Source organism: Balaenoptera borealis (assembly GCF_965194805.1).
Source record: "Balaenoptera borealis genome assembly, chromosome: 11".
Classification (NCBI taxonomy): domain Eukaryota; kingdom Metazoa; phylum Chordata; class Mammalia; order Artiodactyla; family Balaenopteridae; genus Balaenoptera; species Balaenoptera borealis.
In genome coordinates, this window is record NC_138868.1 from 6438222 (window position 1) to 6462880 (window position 24659).

Consider the following 24659-nt stretch of genomic DNA (forward strand, 5'->3'; position numbering starts at 1 on the left):
GCTTGCTCGTTGGTAAGAAATCACCAGTTTATTGAATGAAAAATCCAACATCCTCTTCGTCCCTCCCACCCCGCCCCTCTCTCCGGCTGAGTGAGCAGCACAGCCCCAGGAACGCTCTGGACAGCAGGGCTGAGCCGGGGGAAGGGCTGCAGGAGTTTGGGGGAGGTATGGAGAATGAGAAAAACGCTTTTCAAAATGAAGTTCTGTGCAAAAACTTCTAGAAAGGGTGAGAGGGCCACGGCAAAGCTCCGGAGGCGCTGGCGGGCTGGGAGGGCTGCAGCTGGAGCTCCACCCACGCGCTCCGCATCTCCCCAGAAGGCCAAGACCGATGGTGCGGGCTGAGGAGGGGCTCAGGCCCCCCGAGGCCGTGGAGAGAGGGAGGCTTGGCTAGGAGGATGGGGCCTGCCCAGGCCAGGGGTCCAGGTGAGGAGGGGAGGACAGACCGGGGAAAGGAGACGGATGGACACGGGGAGCAGGGAGCCGAAGGGACTGGGGCCACAGACGACACGTTGGATGGGGCTGCCTCCCATCTCTCCGGGTCCAGAGTTGCAGGCAGAGGCGGAGGTGTGCTAGGGGCGTGGGGGAGGAGGCTGGAGAGGAGAGCCATCAACAGGGGGAGGAGACCCAAGGACAGGGACCAGCGACCAGGTGAGTCACACGGAACCACCAAGAGACTGGCTGTGCGGACAACCAAAGAACCGCTCAGGGACACGTGCGGCACCTACAGGGGACCTGGACACGGTGAACCCTTGCACGGGCGAGACCACGGAGCCCTCTCCACCCCAGAAACCCACGTGTGGCCGCAGGAATGCTGTCCTGGGGTGAGTGGGCAGGAGGGGTCGTGCCCCGTCACCCCACAGCAGTGGGAAGTGGCCTTGGCTCTGGGCCCCACTAGAGGGGGCCGGCTGAGTGGCATCTGGCAGCTGAGCTTTAGAAAACGAGATCCTGGGGGAGATGGGGGAGGTTGGACCCCTTGCTGTGGGCCAGGACCCTGGGTTTCCTGTTTCCGGGAAGGGAACTGGCGCCACGTGGAGAAAGAGGTTGGAAGTCAGGCGAAGGAAGGCCCGGAGGACTCAGTTCCAGACACCAGGGATGGCCGCCAAAACGCAAAATCAACGTGCCTTGGGACTGGAACAGAGGGAGAGGAGGAAAAGGAGAGAGGGAGGGCGGGGGCTGCCCAGGGATGGGACCCAGAAGGCCGGGGGAGGGGGTGGTGGTGAGGAGCAGCGTCCCCGGCGGCAGTGTCCTTCAGGACCGGGCCAGGGAGATGCAGGCCCCGGGGCCAGGAAAGGGGGCGCTGGGCCTGGGCCTGCTGGCCTCCCCCTGCCTGCAGGCGGTGAGGCTGGTGGCAGTGCCAGGAGGGAGAGTAGCCAGGAGACGGTGCCCTCAGGTGGCCTTGCTGCCACTGAACAGTCCCACTGGAAAGTGCTTGACGTGGGTGGGCCACTGGGCTGCCAGCTGGAAGAACTTGATGTCACTCCACTCGACTCCGTCGATAGACACTGGGGGTGACAGGGGAGGCGAGGGGGTGACCGGGGCTGCTAAGGCCATCTTCCCAGGGTCGCTGGGGAGGGCCACGGCCCCCCTGCTCCCCTCCCCCCCCCACCCATGCCCCGCCCGCACCTCTCAGCATGGTCTGCTGCTGCTTGGCAGAACAGATGAGACGGCTGATGCCTTCGATGACCTGGCTCTTAGAATCCACCTCCTTTTCTCGAGGCTTCTTGCTCAGGAAGATGGTGGGAACTGGAAAGCAAGCAGGAACCGCCTTGTCACAGCCCCTGAAAAGCGGCCACCACTCTCCCCCGTCCACTGCCCTCTCCCCCTAAGGGAAAGGAGGTGAATGGCAGACAGCCAATTCTTCCTCCCCTGCTCCCTGGCTCCACGCTACATATCAGGATCTGCAAGCTCCTGCCCCCATCTGGGCACTGGCTAAGCTCCTGCTCCTCTCCCTGGGCCTCGATATATTCACTGAATAACGAGGACCCAGGGCCAGATGGTCTCCGAGTCCCTTCCAGCTCGAATGCTCCGGCAGCCTGTGGGGCAGGGGGTCTGCTGCCCTGTCGGGTGCCTCCTTCCCACCAGCTCGTGCACCTGCACGGGGAGGCCGTGCGGCAGGGTTTGCATGAGCTCAGCCCCAGGACGCCCTAGGCAGGTCTCTGGGTGCCACAGCGGCTTCTGGCTGCGGGTCTGGCAAGGCCCTGCTCGCCCTCCAGGGGAGCTCTTCCAGAGAGGCATGAACGGAAAGGCCCAGCTGCTTTGGATGCACCCAGAGGAGGAAGGCAGGGCCTGGCAGTGAAGGAAGCCCCTTCGTGACGGCTGGGGGGCTGCGAGCGCCCCAGAGTCACCCCGCCGGCTTCTGCAGGCGCAGAGCCAGCTGTGCGGCTTCCCGATGGGGACCGACAGCAGCGAGTGACATCCCCACGGTGGCCTGGTCGTGGCGGTTCCTGCCTCACTTCCACAGCGCACGGGACCCGCTCCCCCGCCACTGCTGGTGCTGAAGCCACCCTCTCCTCTGGGCGGGGCACTGTTCCCCTGAATTCTTAAAAAGAGCCATGCCCTTTGCTCACGAAGGCTTGGGTGGCCTCCAGGGTTGGGTGCGAGTACCCCGCTCCGTGGGGCTGCGGCAGGGGGACACGTCCTCCCCTGTCACACCATCCATCCCGGAGGGCGGTGGCCAGAAAGGCTCCCTTCTTTACGGCAGCACGAACTGCCTCAGCCCCTAAGGTGCCGATGCTCTGCAGGGAGGGACCAGTGACTCCCTGGGGACCAAGGTCTCCTCTGTGACAGAAGGAATGGCCTCGTCCCACAAGGTGAGGCGGGACCCCCATGGGACCCCAGGCTGGATCACATGATACGTGTGCTGCCTTTGTCCTCGTCCACAGTCTCCCAGAAGCACATCCTGTCCCAGCCCCCGAGACGGACGGGGAGGCCTGGTGGCCCTGATGGCCTCTGGCCTCACATGTCACTTACCTTTCTTGTTCTTCTCTTTGGTGACCACGGTCATGGCCATGGTGCCGGAAAGCTGGGCCTCCCCACCGTGGGGCAGGCGGGAAACCTGCACCGAGCGGAAGACGCTCTTGAGGGTGTTCTTGGAGCTGGCGTCCCTCTTGTCACCTTCCCTCCTCCGCTCCCCAGGGTGGCCCAGCCAGTAGTCCACCTGGAGGCCAATCACGTCCCCATACGGGCTGCTGGGGCTCCTGGAGAAGGGGCGACGCGGGAGAGCGGGCTCAGTTCCCGACCACAGGGCAGACGACGGGGTGGAGAGGGCCCCGCCAGGCTCTGGGAGGGGCCGGGGGAGGCGCCCGCTAAGTGGCCCCGGGTTCCCTCCAGCCTCACAGCACTGGCTGGTGTGGGAGTGGAGAACCAGGCTGATCCGAGGACACAGCCAGGAGAGGGTGAAGACCCGAGTCCCCACGAGGGAACCGAATAAACAGTCACACGGGGACGAGGGAAGCAGAGAGGAAGGAAGCTTTACGAAGGGAGAAAGTGTGTGCATGCACACGTGCACACACACATACACAAGGACACACACACACACGCACACCCCCCACGAGCAGAGCCGGGGCAGAACCCCACCAAGCGTGGGAGAGGTTAAGTGGGGCAGGGGCGGGAGCACCGTGGCGGCTCCGGAGCAGCGCCAGGAGAGCTGACGGATGCCGACCTGTGGCTTTCTCCCGTTTATGGCACTTCTAGCTCAGGGATAATTTTAGCTCCAAGGGGAAAAAGAGCTGATGTTTTCTTGAAAGGAGGCGTCAGACACAATAGGTACAGGCTACAAAAGTCATCTGACGTTTCTCTTTCTGCCTGGATTCAGTGGTTCCATTAAAAAACAAGCTTAAACTGGATGGGAAAGGAGGTCGGGGTAAGGCAGGCCCCCAGGCACCCAGGAAGCCTGGACCGTGAGGTCACGACGTGACCTGCGGTGGGATTTCCTCCTTTTCATGCACTTCGGCAAGTCAGCGGCAGACCCTCGATGGGAAGCGAAGGGGGAAGACAGGGCAAGGGAGGCTGAGGGCTGGGGTCTGGGCTCCCCTCCGAGAACGCTTCGTATTCTGTCACTGGGGGTTCTGGAAAAGCCACTGGCCAGGGCCTACCCTCTCGGCTCCACATGGACCATCACCAGAAGACCAGCAAGGTGAGGGTAGAAGAAAGGGAACGGGGAGGGAGAAGGAGCAGGGGCTCCTTTCAGCTCTTTCCCACCTCGAAGGCTGTTCCCTGACCCCCTGTGGGACTGCCCTCCCGCCCACTCCCCGCTCTGGTCAGCTCCGGGAGGCCTCCCTGCCCGCCTGATCTAAACTTTGGATATTTTACATCCTAAAGAAATTGCCGTCCCCCTTCATAGCCACCCCCCCCCCCCACAACTGTTCACAACACTCTCTCTGTGGCTTTGGCCCTGCTGGGGCCCAGGAGCCTGGGCTCTGGAACAGGGTCCTGCCTGTGTCATTGGCCGCGGCAGCCTTTCAGTGATGGACAGACTGAGTGCCTGGAAGGAGGCCGCACCTCCACGGGCCAGGCACTAATGCACGCTCTAACTTCTGCCTCACAGCAAGACTGATGTGGCTATTTCACCTTTACTTTCACGGAGTTGAAAGGAGACTTAGTAACTTGCCCAAGTGACAAAGATTCTTTGCTTGACCAAACTTAGTCAGGCTCCTGCACCTCTTCCCGGGCCCACCCGTGCGCTTCCTTGGAAAATCCAGGTCTTGCAAGGAGCCCCCGGCCCGCACTTCTGATCACCCTGGATCTGCGAGCAGGTTCCTCACGCTCTACCTTCCCTCAGGAGTGTCGGCAGCAAGGCTCCCGTCAGGTCCGTTTAGCCGGAATCAGACCCCTCCTCACTCCCGATGTGCCTCCTGGTAATTTTCCATCCGCTGCCCCCACGCTGCTCCTGGACTGTAAACCCAGCTGCTCAAGGGTTTGGAGTCAAGTCCCATCCCTCTCTCACTGCAGAATCCCATCGAGGTGGTCCTGACACCTACGGCGACTGTTCCCAGCGTGGAGAAAGCCTCTCTTGCTCTAACAAGTGTCACTGAGTGATCTGTTCTTTAACACAAGCTAACGCAGCGGACCTAACACACACTGTGACTCATGACTCAAATCCGGGTGTGTGACCCTCATGCCTACACTCCCTCTACCACACTGGGCAGTCCTACAAGGAGACACATGCACAGCACTTTACAGGCTACCAAGGGCCTCTCTGCCCTTCGTCTCACTCGACCTTATACCTGTGAGGCAGGCAGGACAGACTGGAGCCTGCACTTGCAGAGCTGTGTGACGACCTGCTTGGCCAGTGACCTAGCTCCACTGCTCTCGTTCCCTCCCCCGCCACCTTCCGAGCTCAGTGTCACCGTCCTACACGCTGTGGCAGCAGGGAAATCAGTCGGGCTGCTGCCCCGATGGAGGGACGCGGCAGGAAAGACAGGAACCGGCGACAGGCTTACCCCACGACGGCCAGGGCGCTGCTCATGGACGGGGAGGAAGGAGGGGTGGCCATGGCGTCTCGGCTCAGGCCAGAGCTGGAGGGCGGTGACGTGGAGGGCACAGTAAGGCTGACCACGGGTGAGTCATCACCATCGCCTGCCAGCGGGACAGACAGACACAGTTGGGCAAGGGAAGCCGCCCCGACCCGCTGGTGCCAGGGAGTCGAGGTGCCCCCGTCTCGGCTGCAGCCTGCTCCCCACACCGCCCCGGCCATGGCCTCGCCCCGAGGCTCGAGCTCTGCCTTGGCCTGGGACCCCCTGGGTCTTCGCCCTCTGGCCTGTTCGACTAGGAAGGAGACGGCAAGGCACCACCCTCACCCTGTAGAGGCCAAGGGGCCCCAGGCTCACCTGTAGTGGAAGGAGAGTCTTCGACCAGACCCACCTTCACCACCTGGGAGGGAGAAGAGACGCCGCGTTAGATCCTCCTACCAAAGCCAGACGCGCTCTGATCAGCTGGAACCAGCAGCCGCCACTGAACATTGTTTGATCGTAGGCTTTAAAACTCTTTGCCGATCCCGAGCAGCCCGGATAGTTAAGAGATGTGAAAAAACCCAGTTGCAAACAATAAGTCAGGGGCACAGGAGACCTGCAGCTCTTCTCTGGGGATGCAGGCAAGGCCACCTGGAGGGTGGGAAGCACTTTCGTATCCTGATCTCATTTCTTCTAAGACCACTTGGGCAGGAGGCCGTCGTCTCATGTCAGAGAGAGGGGAGGACCGGGAGAAAGCCTCGGCAGACAGGAGCGGGGTGCGGCGGGGGCTTGGGGGGGCGCGTGTGCTGCACCAGGCCCAGCGAACATGCTGGAACACGCTGACATGCTGGGAGCAGGCCCCTCCTTTCCAGACTTCCTGGAATCTGGAGGAACACCAATGAGGAGGGGGTCCCCAGTACCGCCGCTCCCTCCCCGCAAGGCAGTGGTGTCCATTTCAGCTCCCCAGAGAATTTTAGATTCCTCTGAGAGAGTTCTGGGAAGGACAGAAGGGGCCCTCCAGTGGCCAGCAAAGGGCACAGCTAGAGACAGACCAGGAAGATCAGGACTGGGGCCTGAGGTGACAGGTGAATCCCAGCACCCAGCAGGGCGGGGAGGTCACGGAAGCTGAGCCCCGGGGATGGCAGGGAGCAGGGGTCACACACAGATCAGAGCACAATGCTGCCATTCACTGAAATTTGTTCCCGATCCTCTACACATCCTGATTTTAATTCCCAGAAAGTAACACATCGATACTCTGAACTTCTGGACATGACTCCTCTCCCCTCGCTCCTCTGGCATTGCACGAGGCTGCCAGCTCCTTTGTTTGAATTTTTAATTTTTTCTATCTCTCTGTCTTGCTGTGAGGCTGGAGTAGGCAGTGACCCCCAGCTCCATGAAGATCCCACAGCTCCACAAAGATGTGGGTCAGACTGCCAGCCCTGGCTACGGGCCATGGCCCCGGGCCTCCGAAGGGGCTGTGGGAGCAGCCCCACTGGCTAATGGGGACTGACTGGACCAGGCAGACGGAAGGCTTTACGGAGGATCTCCCCAGGATCAGGCCTCTCCCAAGATCTCTCGAGACGCCCAGGATCTGGGACGAATAGAGAACAGGGACAGTGGGAGCTGGGCCCCTCACCCGCACGTGCCCCATCTCCCCTAGAAGCTGGGAGGATCCTCAGGGAGACTGTAGGAAAAGATACCAGCTGATTTGGAAGAGAAACTCAATCATCTCGCAAATGGAAATCAGAGTTCTCAGCCGTGTGTCTGTGCCGTGCTTTGGCCCCGGGAGGGCATCGGCTCTGTCCCCTCTGGGCTCCCTCTCTTGGTCGGTCTCTGCCTTGTGGCCTAGCTACTGCCAAATGCAGCAAAGGCCGGTACCACTTGACACCAAAGATACCCAAGAGGTTTTCCTTTTATGTTCAAGATCCGCTCGTGTAGAGACTCTGCCTTGACTAAGCAGGAGGAGGAAAGAGCCTCTTCCGCTTGGTGTCCACCTGGCTCTGAAGGCTACCGACTCCTCGGACTTCTAGGAATATCATCTATCGTTATCCCCGAGGCAGCTTTCTTTTCCCTGGAGCCTGTAGAACCAATGCCCTGGACATCACTCCCTAGGCCACGGCACCAAGTTCAGCGCCTGGTGTAATAAGCACGAGATACCCGCGGTGAGCTGGGGATGGCCCCTGATCGGGAAAGGACACTGAAAGGAACACCTCGGTGCCTGTCCCAGCCCAGGGCTCCCTCACCTCGGCGCTGCTGACACTCGGGGCTGGATCACTCTCTGTCGGGGGCCTGTCCTGTGCCCTGCAGGATGGTAAGCACGTCCCTGGGCTCCACCCATGAGATGCCGGTACCACCCCCGTCCCCAGCTGTGACAGCCAAACTTGTCTCCAGACCAGACACTGCCAGACGTCCCCTGGGGGCAAAATCGCCTCCGGATGGGAACCGTTGTCTAGATGAGTCCTGTGTGTGTGCACACGCACACGCAGGACAGGAAGGCCAGGAGAATGGGTGGGTGGGGTACGGAGAACAGGGGAGTTGTACTCACGCCAATGAAGGGGATAAACTTCTGATACGAGTCTTCATCAGGGCTGTTGGGAGAGACAGGAAAGCTTTACAGTTGGGGGGGTGAGACTTCGTGGAGAGATGGGGACACAAGCTTTCCATGTTTTACTGTGGCTTTAAGGGAGTCCAGACACTACATAACATCTTCCCATGGCACCTCAGGAGGGCGCGAGGAGCCACCAAATGGAGGCAAAAGCTCCGATTCTGCACACGCTACCCCTGCCCCCGTGTCTGTACCGAGGGGCGCCCACACGGGTGGGGAGCCCAGGCAAGGAAGGGGACGCCTGGGGGGAGGCAGTAAAAAACACTCTCATATCCTCTTGAGTTCTTACCAAGGGAAATGGGGTGGGGAGAAGGAAAGTATGGAAAAGCAAAGGAGACCTAAGATTTATCTAGCCCACCCAACCTGTCTTTAAGAAACCCCTCGGTCAACTTACAACTTGTGCCTGCAGGTCAGCATGGCTTCCGCCACGGGTAGCTGGTGCGTCACGCCCGCGCCGCTGATGTACTGCATCACCCGCCCGACCACGTCCAGGTGCTCTGCAGAGAAGCCAAGAGACAAACGCCGGCATTTCAGCAGGCGAGCCCGAAAACCCTCTCCGAGAGCCCCCTTCCTGAGTCCCGCCAGACGACCCCAGGAGTTGAGGCAGAGAAAGGGCTCTAAAGACCTGCTGGCTTGAACCTAAGGAATCATGGAGCAAAGAGCCGTCCTCCCATCCAATCTTCGTGCCGTCCTCCCCAGCCTGCCCCTTCCCAGGCTCGGCTTGCCCCCGCCTCCGTTTCTGCTCGCAGCGACCTTGGAACCACTGCAGCAGCCCGCCCTCCCCGTCCAACGTCGGCCTGGCACTCCCTGCAAGGCCCGTGGGAGCACTGACCACCTCCCGGCCCCGCAGAGCCCAAGCTTGCGCCCATCCCTGCCACCTCTCCTCTGTCTTTCAGGAAAAGACATGGTTGGTGGAGTGTTATTCATATTCCCTGCCACCCTCACAGCCCCCCTCATTTCCAGCTGTGCAGAGCAAATGGCAGAGACTAAACACATCCAGAGTGGAAGGGCTGCGCTTAATAGGCCTCCTTTTAATAAGTACTGAAAAAAATGAACTCGCCACAGGGAGGAGAAGCACGCCCCCCCGACCCTGGCTCTCCGGAAATCAGGCCACATTCTGTCTCGGTCCCTTACGAGGGGCCGTTACCTGACACCGGGGGCTCTGAGCGGTTGAACAGATCTCTCCAGCCAGAATCAAGGAATGTACTGCTATACCTACTGTCGACGGAGCCCAAGTACTTGGCCACCGGGTGAGAACCTGGTAGGTGGAAACCAGACAAGGCGAGCTGGTGAGGGGGTGAATGATGGCCCAGCCTTCGGTCTCCCTGCCCGTCACTTCCTGGGACCCAGCGCCACCACCCCGCTTCAGGCGTGGGCCCTGCTGAGCCTTTACCGAGGGGAATGATGAGAAAGCGCATGTAGCCCAGCCAGTCGGAGGTCTTGCTGGCCAGCGACTTGACGAAGAAGCGGAGGATGGAACTCAGGTAGCTCTGGCTGCCCACCGCTGCCACCTTCACTGGCCTCGGCATGGAGGAGTTGCAGTTGCAGCTGGGAAGCAAGGGGAGAGGCACGGCCACGTCAGGCGGGCCTGCGTCCTGCTCAGAGGAAGGCCCCAAGCTCAGACTTCACTTGATCTCAACAGCCCACGGGAAAAAACAAACCAATAAACAAAATAATACAGAGAGAGGCAATAAACCACAGCGCTTTTGCAAAAAGAGGGAAACCCAGGATCAGAGAGGACAGGGAACTGTCTAGAAGGAAGGCAGAATTGGCTGAGGCTCATAGGGAGAAGACTCGGCAGTGCCCTGGGGTTGGCGGTGGGCATGAGCCCAGACACCTGGGAACGCCCACAGCTCTTTCTCACGGCAGGTCCTGAGGAGGGAAGGCCCTGGCTCGGGGTGGTTGGAGGGACGGGAGTAAAAGGTCTTGTAAAACCCTGGGCTCTCTCTGCCCGGCCTTCTTCGTCATGGGCTTAAGAAGAGGACGAGGCAACTCAAGGTGTGGCAGGGGACCAGGCGGGGAGGCAGGCGGGCAGGAAGGTGACATTTTCACCCCGACCCTCTGGGGCCAGCAGGGGCATCAGAGCACCGCGGTCTGACGCTGCCCAACCAGGCACCAACTGCGAAATCTTGGTCTGATGAGGTCGGGAGGTCCTCTCACTGCTTAGAAATCAGGGTGGGAGGATGAGGTCAGAGGGAACCCCCCAAGGGGCAGGAGAAGAGCCGAGGCCTTACTAGCGCTGGATACGGGTGAGCAGGGCGGACAGCACGGCCTGGACCTCCACCGTGGAGCACGTGCACACGACGGGCTTCCGCTGGTCCTGGAGCAGCTCTGCCATGTACTGTGTGGGGTGGGGGAGGGAAAGGAGCAGGGACACAGGTGAGGCCACGCAGCAGGGGCACCGCCTCCCTGCAGGCCAAGAGGGCAGCGAGGCCCCCACGCTCTGTCGTTCAGACCACAGCCGGGCAAAGGTCAGGCTTCTGGCAGCCAGCGAGGAGAAGGTAGGGCCGGACCCCGCGTAGATGGGCTCATGCGGAAGTGTGGGAAGACCTAGGGCACACTAGATTCTAACTCGGCCTCTGTCGCCCACACGCTAGGTGGCACCGGGATCTAACCGGGTGGACGGCGGGGGCGGGAGGGACAGGGGCTGCTGTTGCTGTGCCCCTTCCGAGCGGCTTTCATGGAAACCAGGGCGCCTCTGGCGTCTCACAGCACTTGGTGCTCCCCGAGGCACCTCCCTTCCGTTATGCTGCCTGAGACACAGGGCCAGGAAGGCAGGCATGACAGGTGATGCCGCTGTTTGTTTAAAGCTGAGGAAACCGAGGTACAGAAAATTGGTGATTTAAGCCCCACAGGTGGGAAGACGATGGCACTGGGACTAGAGTCCAGAACTGTGGGCTGAGTTCGGCGTAGGGGGGCCTGAGAAAGGGGGGTGATTCCTTATTTCCCCACACCTTGCCTTTCAGATCTGTCTCTCGCTCCCCAGAATCTCTCCTCCACAGCCCTGCGACCTTCAATGCTTTACCTGGCCCTGCCAATCAGTGGTGTTCACAAGGATGACGTTTTCTGGGAGGGCGGCATCCGACACCAGGATCTGATTCAGTTGGTCATATACCACCTTCCTTGGAATCTACAAGGACAAGAGCGTCTGCTGGGCAGTCCCCAGGGAGCTGAGGGTAGGGCTGCGTGGTCTAGCGGGCTGAGAATTCCTGGGGCAGAGGTATTCAGAGAACAGCGACCAGGGACTTGCGCAGGAGACCCGGTAGCCCACCGGCCAGAGCGTAAGGGGAAGGAGGGGGATCAAGAACGAGCAAAGCGAGGCCTCAGAACACAGGCTGGTGCGCCAGGAGCACAGCTGGCCGTCCTGCCAGAGCAGGAAGGGCCCCGAAGGGTCATGAAGCAGGGCAGCAGGAGAGGAGGAGGAAGACGACAGCAGGCAGGTGCTCACAGGATGGAAAACGAGGGCAACAACGGGGAGAGAACTAATGAGAGCAGCAAGGAGGCTGTGTGGGGAGCCCGCCCGTCACAGGGAACAAAGGTATTTCAGGAACAGTGATTAAGAAGAAGGACAATACCTCGCCCCAGGCACTGGGCTATTCTAGTCCCGGGTTCATTTTCAGCTATAAGAGCGTCAGCTCAGGAAGCCACATGGACACAAACTTCCCTTCCAATGATATGTACCAGGGAAACGAACAGGCCTGCCGTCGACCGCGGGAGAGCAGGAGGTCTGTCGGGGGAGAATCCTTCCCCCGGAGACAGACCTTCAGAGGGAACAGGACTCCCGAGGGCCAGTTCCTTCTGCGCCTGCTCCAGCCACTCTTAGGTCTTTCAATCAAAACATTTTAATACGGTTGACGTGCCAGCTTGAAACCACTGTAATTGGCCCACAGCAGCACTAAGGGTATCAGAGCCCAGAGCAGACGTCCCGTGAGAGCCGATGGCTGCTGTCCCTAGAACCACTGTCCCCGCACAGTCTCCACTAAGGTCTGACGGGGGCAGAACAAGCCAGAGTCTCCTGCCCCGTCCCCTGCTCCCCACCAATTCCTCAGCAGTAGCAAATAACAAGCATGCTAGACTTCCCCCTTTAGGTGTGTCTTCAAGACCTTATGCAGAGCCGTTCAAAGTACTCCCCCCTCCTCTTCACCCAACCGCCCAAGGAGACAACGGAACAGAGACCAGGCTCCAGGGGCGCCCGACAGGCCGCGGTACCTGCGTGCTGTGGCCCAGGTCCGGGGACCGCTCGCTGTCGGAGCTGTTGGTTCTCTCGCTCAGGGGCTTGGAGAGCTGCCGCTCCTTCAGGACAGTGCTCCTCTTCTGCCGGGGGGTGTGCACCCCGTCCACTTTGCTGCCACAGACGTGGAAGGAGGCGGTTAAACAGCCCCCTGACCCAGAGCCATGGCCTGCCCCCTCTTCCCGAGGCCCCTCCTGCCGGGCCTCCCTCATTCTACCCGACGCTTTAGGAGCTTCTTCCAACCCTGAGTACCTGGGAGAGGCAGAGCCCTGGAGGTCCGTTTTACTGGACTTCATCGGAGTTTTGACTTTCTCTGGCACAACCAGACTTGCGCTCACGTCTCCAAACATGTCCTGGTCAGTGATTTCCTGCCACGGAGGAAAGGAAGCAGTGAGGGTTACTTCCCCTCGGTGACCATGGGAGCCTCGTGGTTCCTGCCGGGGCCCATGACCATCACGAGAAAGTCAGTCCCGCGCTCTCTTTTCCGGGAAGCACGGGGTTCTACAACTCCTACCCTACCCGACGAGGACGCCGTGACTGTTTAATTTAGCTGAGTGCACCCGCTGTGCCGGGCACCATCTCCTGCTATTCAATCTGTACCCTACATTTATGAACTGACAGCCCACAAACCTGGGCTGATGATCTAGCTTCTCTAGGTGGGAAGGAGAGTGTTTCACTCAGGAAATGACATGACTGGAACTTCATTAAAAAAAAAAAAAATTAATTAATTAATTTTTGGCTGCGTTGGGTCTTCGTTGCTGCACGCGGGCTTTCTCTAGTTGCGGCGAGCGGGGGTTATTCTTCGTTGCGGTGCACGGGCTTCTCACTGCGGTGGCTTCTCTTGTTGCGGAGCACGGGCTCTAGGTGCACGGGCTTCAGTAGTTGTGGCTCGTGGGCTCAGTAGTTGTGGCACACGGGCTCAGCAGTTGTGGCTCGCGGGCTTTGGAGCACAGGCTCAGTAGTTGTGGCACACGGGCTTAGTTGCTCTGCGGTGTGTGGGATCTTCCTGGACCAGGGCTTGAACCCGTGTCCCTTGCATCGGCAGGCGGATTCCCAACCACTGAGCCACCAGGGAAGCCCCTGGAACTTCATTCTGAAACGACCGCTGTGCAGTATGGGCCAAAGTGGACCGAGAGTGGAAGATGGGCTACTAGGATTACGGGTGAACTACAGTAATGTCGAATCCAACCTAAGGCTTTGTCAGACACCAGATCCTTAACGCAGCATTACTTACTATAGGAAACATAAGCCTGAAACAATTCCTCCTCGACTCCATTCAGCTAGCAGCTCCCACTGTGAGGCGGATGCACAGCCCACCCCCAGATGGTATTCGGTCAAGTTCTCTGCTCCCTCCCGTCTGCCGGGTCGGCCCCCAGTCCCACCGGCTGAACTGTGGCAGAACCTGCGGGCCCAGCTCAGACGCCCTCCCTCCAGGTGAATGGCTCTGTCCTTCCGGGGCCCCACAGAGCCTCTGCGCCGGGTGTGCCGCGGCTGGCTTTCCTCCCGCAGGTGGATCCACGGTGTTCTCATTTTTGCACCTTCAGTGCTCAACACGTGTATGTGTGTGGAATTTCAACCTGTGCGTAATTAAATTGGGCACCCCAGCTGATCCAGCCCATGTGCCCCTGAGCAGCTCCAACAACTCTTAGCGGAAGGAGCTGACTAGGAATCACTTGGAGACTTAATGCTGCGGGCTGTCTGGCCACTGTAAAAGCAACCTGGAGGAAGGGATGGTTTTTCAGGGGAAGATACTGGTCATCGTCTCTGAGAAGTAAACGAGGGTGACAGATAGTGAGAAATTATCTAAATTAGCACTTGATCAGATCTAACTAAAGGGCAGAATGGGGACATTTCTGGTTTGCTAGTTTGGGGAAGAGCGTTATATTCCACGGGTAAGGATTCTGGGAGGAAGAGCAGGCAGGACATTCACAAGTCCACAGAGTTAGGCCAAAGTTTCAGGGTGGTCATCAGGGTCTTTTTGCCTGTATTTCTAAAGGTACCAAAGACTATTTTAAACAGGAGCCCGAACCATACATACCAGAGTGTCTGTTTCAGTCAAGCTGTCATCTTGATTTTTAATCCAAGCAGATTTGACTTTTTCTAAAGCAGCCAATTCCATCTAAAATTATAATTATAAAAATTATAATAATTAGTCATCATCAATCCAAATATCCACCACTCTAACTTGTTTTCTAGGTCCCTTGGAAGCTTAAAATACTTTCACTTAATCTGAAGATCTCATAAAATCTTTGGGACTTTCATCTTACAAGGAGCATATTTTTGTGAAAACTGAGCTTCAGAGAGGTCAGTTATTTTGTGATCATTAAATTAATAACACAGTGAGATGTGGAACCCAGAAATTCTGACTCTCACAAGACGTCACCAGGAAAGATAAGCTCAACGTTCAGATGGCATGGCTGTGGGATCCGTCAGTCTTAACCTGGGATTCGGTAAACACCCTTGCCCAGGAGGGGCACACAGGGCCTCTTCTGCTGTCAGAGTTGCTAAGAAGAAAGGGGAATCTCAGAGTTCACGTCTTTGATTTTGAGACTAAAAACATCCATGGTAGCCAAATGCTTTTTGCTTGGTAGAAACGTCTGGAAAACCCTCAAACAGAATATACTAAGCCATTTAGGTGTGAAATAATTCTCCCTTTGTCCCCAACTTTTATTAGCATTTCTCATAATAAAAATGTACTTTGCAAATACAGATACATAACCAGATTTTTCACACTTGCTAATGCTGCTTCTGGCTGTGCAGACACCAGTGTCAAAATCATAAGCAGTTGCGGGTTGTGGGTCTTAGCTACGGGGAAGGTCCTGGCCTCAGTGGGTCTCTGGTTCTTGTGGGGAACCAGGGAATCAGAAAGGATCAAGGATATCCCACCTCCTCCCAATGACCCAAAGTCTTTTCTCTGAGTAAATAACAGAGTACAGAGAAATGGCCCTAATAAGCTCAAGGGGCCACTCAGCAAACTAATGAACAAGGACCACAAAAGTAGGTCCATGTTGTACGCTAAACCAAGGTTTCTCCACGTGGGCACCGCTGACATCTGGGGCGGGTCTTTCTTTGCTCAGGGGCATCTTGTGCAGGATTTGAGCTGCATCCCTGCCTCCACCCACTAGATGCCAGGAGCAGCCCCTTATCCCCTATCACCCCTGCTGTGAGAACCAAAAATGTCTCCAGTTCTCGCCAAATGTCCCTTGGGAGGCAAAATCACCCTTGGTTGAGGACCACTGCTCTAAGCCGTCTGCAAAACGAACCTAACACACTTTATCCAGACCCTGTGGCCCCTGAGGGTGAGACGGTTTGGCTCAGAGCCACGCACAGCAGGTTGCCTCCAGATTGCACCGCTAGCTCCTTTACACATTGTCTGTATGAATAACCGATGTTAACAGAGTCCACAATCCCAGAGAACTCTTCATCAGACTTATGACTGAAGATGGTTTCACTCAATTTGGGATCTCAGCATGACAAATGAATTAAACGCGTTTTAAAGAGGAGGAATCGGGGCGATAACACCATCCTCCTGGAAGGCTCTCAGGCAGCAGCCCTGTGGTCCAGCCCTCCGGCAGTAGAGCAGTGTTTCACGGCACAGCGCTGTGCTGAGATGTGCCGAGCGCTCTAAGGTGGACTCGGGGTGGGGCACCTGCGGGCTGTGCACTGACTCTTCTGGATGTTTCAGTCAGTCCCACTGGGAGCAAACTCCCGATTCTCCCAGTTCTTCTTCCTGCTTCTATAAATACTTCAGGCTTTTCTCACCCCAGCAGCGCAGTAGCTGTGTTGCCTAACTGTGTGGCTCCGAGGCAGATGTGGCAGTGCAAGGCGCTGTGCCTGGGGGCGACGCTGGCTGCTGCAGGGGGTGCACGTGCTCGTGTGTGTGTGTGTGTGTGTGTGTGTGTGTGTGTGTGTGTGCGCACGTGCGCACGTGGAGGGGGCAGAGTGCGGTGGTACTTTAGGCTCTCAGTTTTACGAAGTACTGGTCTCTAGCACCATGAGTTATAGTGCTGTGAAATTAGCAACTTTTAGCAGCAGGCAGTCCTGGTGGAAAGTCTCCATCTCTTGGTCACCCCAACTGAAGCGCTGTCGGGGCCTACTGTTATCAGCTCCAAGAACCAAATTATGTTGCTACTGTGTGCTCAAGTCTTGGGAAAACTCAACAACTGTAATAATTTGTATCAGCAGAAATTCCTTCTGGTTCTAGTGATAAAACTGAATCCTCTGAAATTTGGGGGACAAAAAGGAAGGTTAAGAAAAATAAATGAATAACAATGCCAGGAAATCAGGGAAGAGAGGACAAAAGCTGGGCAGCATGTGCATGCCTGCCTATGGATGCACCATCCCCGTATATTTTCCCTAATACGTTTAGAAGTTCTCTGTGTAAGAGCACAGCCTTGCTCTGTAGTTCCCAAAGTGTCTTTCATACTAAAGGATTCCAAAGTTCCACACCCACATCAAGACATATGGGGCTCTTCAAAATAGAAATATCACAGAGAACCAGCAAAGTCTGAAATCTGGCCAAGGGAACCAGAATTTGAAGAACTCACTAAAAAGACATCTAGATTCTATCAATTTCAGGAGTCCAGAACCGGAATGGCTCTCAGGGTCTATAATAAAAATGGCAAAGCAGCTTACACTTACTGATGCTCCCCATGCCGTAAGTCAATCCAACCATCTATCAAGCGCCATGCTGGAGGCTTTAGCTGCATTCTCCCACTGGATATTCACACTGCCTTGTAAGGCATGTCCTTTGTACATGCAATTTGTAGATGAGGACACGAAGTCTGGGTAACTGCCCAGATCACACAGTCAGTGGAGTGATGGCGTCAAGATTCAAACCCAGAAGTCTGACTCCAGAGCATGTGCTCTCAAACCAGCCCTACCCAGCCCCAAAGAAATGTTTGGCCTGAACAGGGATCCTTAGGCCATCACACTGTAAAGACTGATACTCCATTGACTTTTGAGCTAACTGGGCTCCTGGGCCAACACCTTCACCTCACAAATAAGGCATCTGAGGCCCAGAGCATCAAGGTGATTTTTCTCTTTAAATTTTGTAAGCCATGCAGCTGAGACTAAATGTAGAACCTACAAATTCTATCAACCCAGAAACAGCTTCATTAGTATAGAGTAGTTTCTCTTACTGATTTAGTAACAACGATCCCTAAAATTTATTGAGCGGTCACCATATGTTAGGTGTCACACTTAGCATTTCTGGGGCATTAATCTCATTTAAAATTTGATTGTGTTGTGTTACAGTAGAGCCCTTGTTCTGCATTCCTAGGACACCGTAAGACAGTCCTCCCCTGGCCAGGTCCCAGGTTTCTCTCTAGAAGAGTCATCCCTTATATTTATACTTGCTATGGAATCTGGCTCCAGTGGCCAATGATCTGTCCACGTGGATAGCGATGATTCAGCAGGGCCATCCAGCAGCCCCCTGTGAGAAGGGGCAGCCCCAAGCCGCATCCTGAGCAGAACTAGTCAGGTAAGGCCTCCTCAGCCCCAGATCATATGAACCTGGGCTGGAAAGGCTGAGAGTGCCCGGTCTGCAAGTGGCGGGCCTGAGGTTTCTCTGTGGAGGGATTCTCGGTGGGGGCTGCCATTTCCCATCCCACATTTACTGGCTGAGGCCACGTGGTGCCGCTGTTCTAGGGCCGGATCACCCTGCTGCGCCTTCAGCAGGGAGAGGGATTAGGTGGACGACAGCGCCACCTGGTGGCATCAGGCAGTCCATGAGCTGACGGTCCGCAGACACCTGGGACAGGCGGTAGGCAGCCCTTCCATAGACAGCGCTTTTCAGGGGATGGAGAGCCTCACAGGCCTCAGGTCGTTTCCTCACAATTAATACCTACGTGCAGGGTGAGTTTTGTTTTCCCTCTGTTAAAGCGGCAAGAGCAGGAGGACTTAAAGGATTCAGTTTTTTTGATCTACAGAGAAGACACTGGGCTTTCAAAGCAAACCGAAAACTGCACTAAAATCAGGCACGTCATCCTGCCTTTGGTCATACACAAGGGGGAGGGCAGCTTCCTAGGGCCTGAGGCGGGTAGAGCATCAACCCGGGCTTCTGTCCCTGCTCCACTGCTGGGGAGAGCCTTCCCAAATAGGGACAGAGAGTGGTCCCGGGGTGAGGCGGGGCTCTGGGGTGCTGCAGTAGACAGCTCCTTTTCCCTCTGGCTCGCCAGGCAAAATGGAAACCAGCCCACCGAGTTCTAAATTCTTCGAGGGCACTGCCCACTTTCTGAATAAAGCCCATATAATTTCTCCTGAACAGACCTTGGGGGCTTCCTGCCCCTATGCATCCACCCTCTCCCCAGCCTGGATGCAGAATCGCCACCACTGGCCGGGTGCCACACTCCCAGCTACCGCATGACGGGCGTTGAGGGAGAGATCTTGAGGCACTGCGTGTTCCTGCGTTGAGGGAAGCGCCAGGTCATGGCGGGAACAGACCATAGAGAACACCCGCCTGGCCACAGCAATATCCTCAGCGCACTAAGAGCCCAGCAGGACTGAGATGACAACCGAGGTGGAAATGAGATGAGATGGCCCGTAGGTCCCAAATGAGCCAGGAGCAGAGGGCCCACTGTTAAGCCCTGACTCTCCCCTGGTCCCGCTCCCGCACCCCACAGCCATTGGTCTTGCTCACAGGGCTGGTGGTGTCTTTGCCGAGGCTGCCCTTGCTGTTGAGGCTGCCGATCTCCGTCTGTGAGCTGGACTGCGACATCCCCTCAAAGAAGGGCCTGTGGCAAAGAAGCACAGCCAGGGTCAGTGGCCGCCAGGGCCCAGAACAGCAGCTCACGGACAGCCGGGCAGAGCTGGTGTTCAAGAAAGATCGACAACCCGGGCTTCGAGGATGCTGGCGAGGAAGGACACAGCAGAGGCTGGACCAGCAGGGACCTGGACCGAAGGACTTCAGGACAGTCCTATCGGGGCTTTTGTCGGTTAGACGCTAAAGCAGTGAGCTTTATCCAGACGGCAGGAGGTTCAGCAGGGGTGAGGAACCAAGATTCCCGGGTAATGGGGGTGGGGGTGAGAGAGGGGGTACTAGGAGATTGCCATGGCCTAGAGAGACAATGTGACACAGGGGGTGCGGGCCTCACTTGAGCTTGGGCTTTGGCGTGCTAAGGATGCTCTCTGTCTCCTCCATCTCGGGACCACTGTCGCTGGGATTGTACATCTCCAGACTGTCATACAGCTCGTCCAAGTCTTCTTCCACTTCTCGTATCTGTTCCCGGGATACGTGTTCCAGCCCAAAGCCCACCTGTGGGAGAAAACAAAACCTTGGAGTCTGGGGCTACCCCTATTAACGACATGGCAGACGGGAAACTCCTTCCTCCTGGGCAGGCCCCACTGGCTTCCCTACCCATTCCCCTTAAGGGACGTGCCATAGTTTCACGCTCATCAGGGTGGTCTTGGTGTCCTTTCTGTGATTTGATCCTGAGAGCAGGGACGTGGTGAGGCCACCGTCCCCTCTCAGAGCCTCCCTAGTGCTCCCCACTAGTACCCGGCGTCAGGAAGAAGAGCGGGGCTGAGACGGTACTTCTCCGGAGGAACAGGCGCAGGGAAACCCAGACGCCTGGGGCCCTGGCGGGCTCATGCTGGCCTCCTCTAGAGCCCGCAGGGGACAAATCTCCATCCCTGCCTCAGTCCACTGAGAAGAGAGCCCACGAAAACTGGCTCCAGGCCTGCCGGAGCCCCAGGAAGGCACTGCTTCTCTTAGCGGCCAGTTCCTGACGCCATGGAGGAGGCTCCCACCTCACAGGCTGCTATTCGCGATGCTCCCCTCGGGGCAGGAGGGAAAACTGAACAGTGGCAACTGGATCTGTGCTGGACACCCCACACCCGAAAGCTAGGCAGAAGCATGTGCCCCTGCTCCGAATACCATGGAACCTTGGGCGCTACATGCAAATCTTTCCTTCTCTTTTCAAGCAGCGGAAAGCCCTCCTTTAGCTACCCCCTCACTTGGGGTTCCTGGAATCTTGACTCCAGATTGTGCCCCAGGAACGAGGGTGAAACTCCGGGAATTCTACTCACCATCCAGCTTGGGAGTAAGGGGTCGTACCTCGTCTGAAACTTTAAACCGCTTCAGGAGGGCCACAAACTTCTGTTTGATGTTAGGTTGCTGTAGGGACAAAGCCACAGTGGTCCTCAGCCAGCAGCCCCCTGTGGACGGCGATCACTTCCGGCAGAGTCATCGAGGACCCACTTTGGTAAAGAACCGGGGCCACACCTCCACCCCAGTAACTCCCCATGGTCACCTCCCGCTCATCCCTTTCTCCAGAACTTCAGAACCACGGTGCTGACCGGTGAGCGCCACCTGTATACACACAGGCTCCTCAAACTCGATGTTTCCAAAACGGAGCTCACCCTCTGCTCTGTGCCTTCCCCCTCCTGGTCGCCCAGGCACCGAGGAGTCACTGAATCTGCACCCGGAGCCTCCCCCGACCCCCGGCCTAGGGGTGCTGGCTCCTACCCTCTTGTCCACCCGAAACCCCACCGCTTCCATCCGGCCTCCTTCCTCGCCCCTGTCTGCGGCCACCGACCACCCTCAACGAGCTCCTCTCTCCCACTCCCAGTCTCATGCCCTCCAGAGTCCACTGTGACTGTTCCACATGCAGATCTCACCTCATCACTCCCCAGATGCAAGGCCTTCACCGGCCCCAGAGCCTCAAGAACTTCGGTGTCACCCTGTGTCTGCTGAGCGCTGGCTCTGCCTGACCCTGGCCTCACCCACCACCCAACCCCTCACACCCCACTTAGGTGGGAACTAACTGCTCACGTACGACGTGGCACCCCTCTGGGCCATTTACATGGTAACTTCTGCCTTGACTAAACATCCTCCCCAGATCCACTTGGCGAAGTTCTATTTACTCTTAGAAAACCCATCTCCCGGCATCTTGCCCACGAAGCTGTCCTGCTCAGAGCTGGTCACTTTCCCCTTAGGGCCATCGCTGACCCTGACGCAGAGCTCGTCTGGCGCCCGCCCTATGGGGTTACGGTCACTTGTGTAGATGTGTCCGTGTCACTGGACACGGTGAGCTCCCTGACGGCATGGACCGGGCCTTCCTTATCTCTACGTGTCCGACCCCAGGCACGGCGACTAGCTTGTGGCCCTCAGCACCCTCCTGACTGGATGACAGACTCACCGCCTGGGGATGGGGGAGACTAACTTGTGGGTGAGACTGAGCTGGGCCTTCAAGAAAGGGCGGGGCTCCCCAAGGTGGAAGGGCACCCACAGCAGAGGAGGAACGGGAGCCACAGCGACCGAGACGCAGAAGGCGGTTCAGAGAACGCCGAGTCAATTAACACGTCTAGAACAAAGTGCTCTTGGTAGGGAGAGAAGGATTCGTGTGCACGGGAGACAGGAGCGAAAGGACAATTACTCTGGAAATCTGATTGGAAAGTGCCTGCAGTTAACACAAAAAATAAAAACACCTTTCGGGGAGCGGGTGTCAAAGGAGCACCGAGCTCTGGTCGTCTAACCTGTGAAGCTACGGAGGCGAGCACAGGAAGAGGTGACTTATAGAGCTCCAGGGGGCACCTTTGGCAAGAAAACGGGGCCTCTTTGTGGTTACAGCACAGGAAAAAGAAAAACCTAGCAGGAGGAGCCACAACGGAGAGCGACCTCCAGCCTCCCCGTCCTCAGAGCACAGGGTGGGGCTGGAGGCCAGGATGGGCCTTACCAGGCCTAGGAGCGCCAATCGAGGATTGAGGCCTGAGGACGATGACACAGTTCAAACGCGCTCTAGTCGTTGTCCAGTGGGGGAATCAAGGCCTCAGCCTTGAGGATTTATTATACACTGAAGCCCAGGGATACCCAAGGGTGCCTGGAGGGAAGACAGCGTGTTTCACGGTGGACCAGGCTCAGATACGACACGTTCGGAAGGTCTGGCCTCCACTTATTTCACTCCTGAAGGTGACGGGAATCTCTGCTCTTGGGGTCCCTGGGCTGCTCTGCGCTAGAGAGAATCAGGCTGCCTCTGGGGACAAATGCAACTGTGAACTTCTCTTCCAAAAAGCTCCTGGCACTTTTGACTCCCCCGCACTCTGGCACGGGAACCCCAGAAGAGGTTAAAGTTAACCTAGAAATTCAGGTATTAAGCATCTCAGTCCAGGACTCTAATTTCACCAGAAGTAGTGACTCTTGAGGAGATCGCATGCAGGAGACACAATCCAAAGGCCTCTGGTCTCTAAGGTTCTGGATCCATTAAGGCAGGCACTGTATCAAGCCCCCAGTTCCAAGCACTAGCCTACTACTTCTGGGTAAGTTCAACAAATGATTCCAAATGGAGATGCTCCTAGAGAGGACTGGACTTATCTATGCAGCGGACAGTACGAAACCCGAAGTAATCACCCGGAGAAGGGAGGGAGGGTGCCCGAGGGGTTCTGCTCCCCGAGGAAGCATCTGTTCCAAAGTCTACAACAAGGTTTCTCAACCTTTCTTCTATCCCAAGATAACCCGAAGAATATAACACGCTCCTATCAGGAACGCTGGTTCTCTGCAACAGTGATGCTTAATTAGCTGGTGGTGGAGGTGGAGGCACCGAGGGGTGTATCACAGCCTTGAGGGCATGGCCCTGGGCAGATGTTAAAAAGCCCCCAGGAAGTCTGAATACACCACTCCCATCCTACCCCCAGATTGAAAATCTCTGCTAAAACATTCCCCGGACCCTGGAGGCTCACCCTTGTGATGGCAGACGTTGAGGTTAGTTTCCTCCGGGTCTTCTTTACTTTCCGAAGATCCTCATCTTCATAGAACAGGTCCTAAGTGGGTAGGGGGATGGACTGAGGTTGGGAAACCCTAGGAGGGTCTGTAACTGCTTCTCGGCCGCTTTATTGAGGGGCTGTGGAAAGTTACCTGCCCGTGCAGTGGGTCATCACTGCCTTCCTGTTCCGATGAGAAACTCTCCTCCTCTTCCTCAGAATAGTTGTCAATATCAGGAGACCGGTCTGGAAACAGACACCTTGATAAGATGACCTCGCAAGGGGAAGATCTGGTCTAAGAGGCTTTGGCTGGCTGGAATCATGCTCTCCTCAAGTGGAACCGCAGCTGGGGTGGAGGAGAGGGCCCCGACCCCCTTTCATTTCCAGGGAGCTCTAAGCTCCTCTTTCCTAGGAACGTGTTAGGCTTTCCTGGGATGGAGATCAGGTGATGGGGAGGGCTTCCCAACACCGCACACGTCTTACCGGACAGCTTGGACTTGATTCCTTCATGGTCAATGGGCTGGCTGGACAGGGAGTAGATCTTTATTTCTGCCACAGGCACGGAGACATCCTTCACGTTGCTGTGCAGGCCGAGTACCAGGGCGCCTTCGTTCGGGTGCTGCATCACCTACGAGCACGGGCGGCCAAGGACACACCTCACTACGGACAGTGCCGCAGAGCAGCCCGTTTTCACAAATCCCAACGGACAGGCGAGCCACTGGGAACGGCGTTCTGCTAACACATTCTCTTTTTCACTATCTTCCAGATTCACGCCTACTGTTCTCCTATTGCCTGTCTCACTTTACCTTTTCTTTTTTTTTTTTCCTTTTTGGCCGTGCCACGCGGCTTGTGAGATCTTAGTTCCCCCACCAGGGACTGAACCAGGGCCCACGCAGTGAAAGCGCGGAGTCCCAACCACTGGACCGCCAGGGAAGTCCCCAGTCTCACTTTAAAACCACCTCCAGAAGTGTCAGCCACGGGTCGGGCCACGTGCTTAGAGATAAAAATCAAGGCCTGAGATTGAAAATGACTGCTAATCTCTAGGACTGCATTTCAGTTTAAGTCTTTCACAGAGAAACTAGCTCTCCAGGCTGTGTGAGGCCCGCCTGCAGACCGTGGCCACCTGTGCCTGGCAATAAGGGCTTGACACAGCTGGCAAAACATGCCACCCACATACTTCACTCCCCCCAGGCCCTCGTTCTGATACAAAACATGAAGAGGACAGAAAGATGGGCTGGGACTATCTCACCTTTTACTAAGGCCACAAAATTTTTCTTACTTAATGATCTAAAACACAGAAATAAGTTTTGAAATTGATTTGTGGCCCCTTTCCTCTTCCCCTTGGTCAGGGCTGAGAAGATTCACCAGGCATACAGAGAAGCCGCACAAGTGAGCAAACATACTGAGAAGGGAATTAGAAACATGAAAAGGAGAAAGGCTAGAGGAACCCCAAAGGTGCTGACTGGAATTGACTGGAATGTGAGCTCATGATCAGATAGATACAGATGTGGAAGCAGATATGATGTGTATGTATATACACATGCATATGCATATGTATACATGTATTTCCTAGCTCCGTCTGCTGAGAGGGAGGAGAAGCAATGATACCCCAGCTGGGAAAACGAGCACCTCTAGCACCCAGATCTTGGTTTCTAAATACCATTCTCCACTAAAA

At 56.7% G+C, this 24659-nt stretch overlaps 1 protein-coding gene across 1 annotated transcript in view; it reads right to left on the reverse strand.

The window, feature by feature from the left end:
- PACS1 (phosphofurin acidic cluster sorting protein 1) overlaps positions 1–24659 on the reverse strand; it is a 154291-nt gene continuing 129632 nt past the window's right edge. Inside the window, exons 5-24 of the mRNA XM_082342628.1 lie at positions 23468–23612; positions 23139–23230; positions 22964–23044; positions 20343–20402; positions 19381–19541; positions 18927–19020; positions 14325–14405; positions 12539–12654; positions 12265–12400; positions 11081–11185; positions 10290–10396; positions 9449–9603; positions 9203–9313; positions 8450–8552; positions 7996–8038; positions 5829–5871; positions 5442–5577; positions 2971–3197; positions 1624–1743; positions 1–1502 (exon numbers count right to left, since the gene is read on the reverse strand). Coding sequence (XP_082198754.1) covers positions 1387–1502; positions 1624–1743; positions 2971–3197; positions 5442–5577; positions 5829–5871; positions 7996–8038; positions 8450–8552; positions 9203–9313; positions 9449–9603; positions 10290–10396; positions 11081–11185; positions 12265–12400; positions 12539–12654; positions 14325–14405; positions 18927–19020; positions 19381–19541; positions 20343–20402; positions 22964–23044; positions 23139–23230; positions 23468–23612 — 2232 coding nt within the window. The 3' untranslated portion in view covers positions 1–1386. The remainder of the gene's footprint in view (positions 1503–1623; positions 1744–2970; positions 3198–5441; positions 5578–5828; positions 5872–7995; positions 8039–8449; positions 8553–9202; positions 9314–9448; positions 9604–10289; positions 10397–11080; positions 11186–12264; positions 12401–12538; positions 12655–14324; positions 14406–18926; positions 19021–19380; positions 19542–20342; positions 20403–22963; positions 23045–23138; positions 23231–23467; positions 23613–24659) is intronic.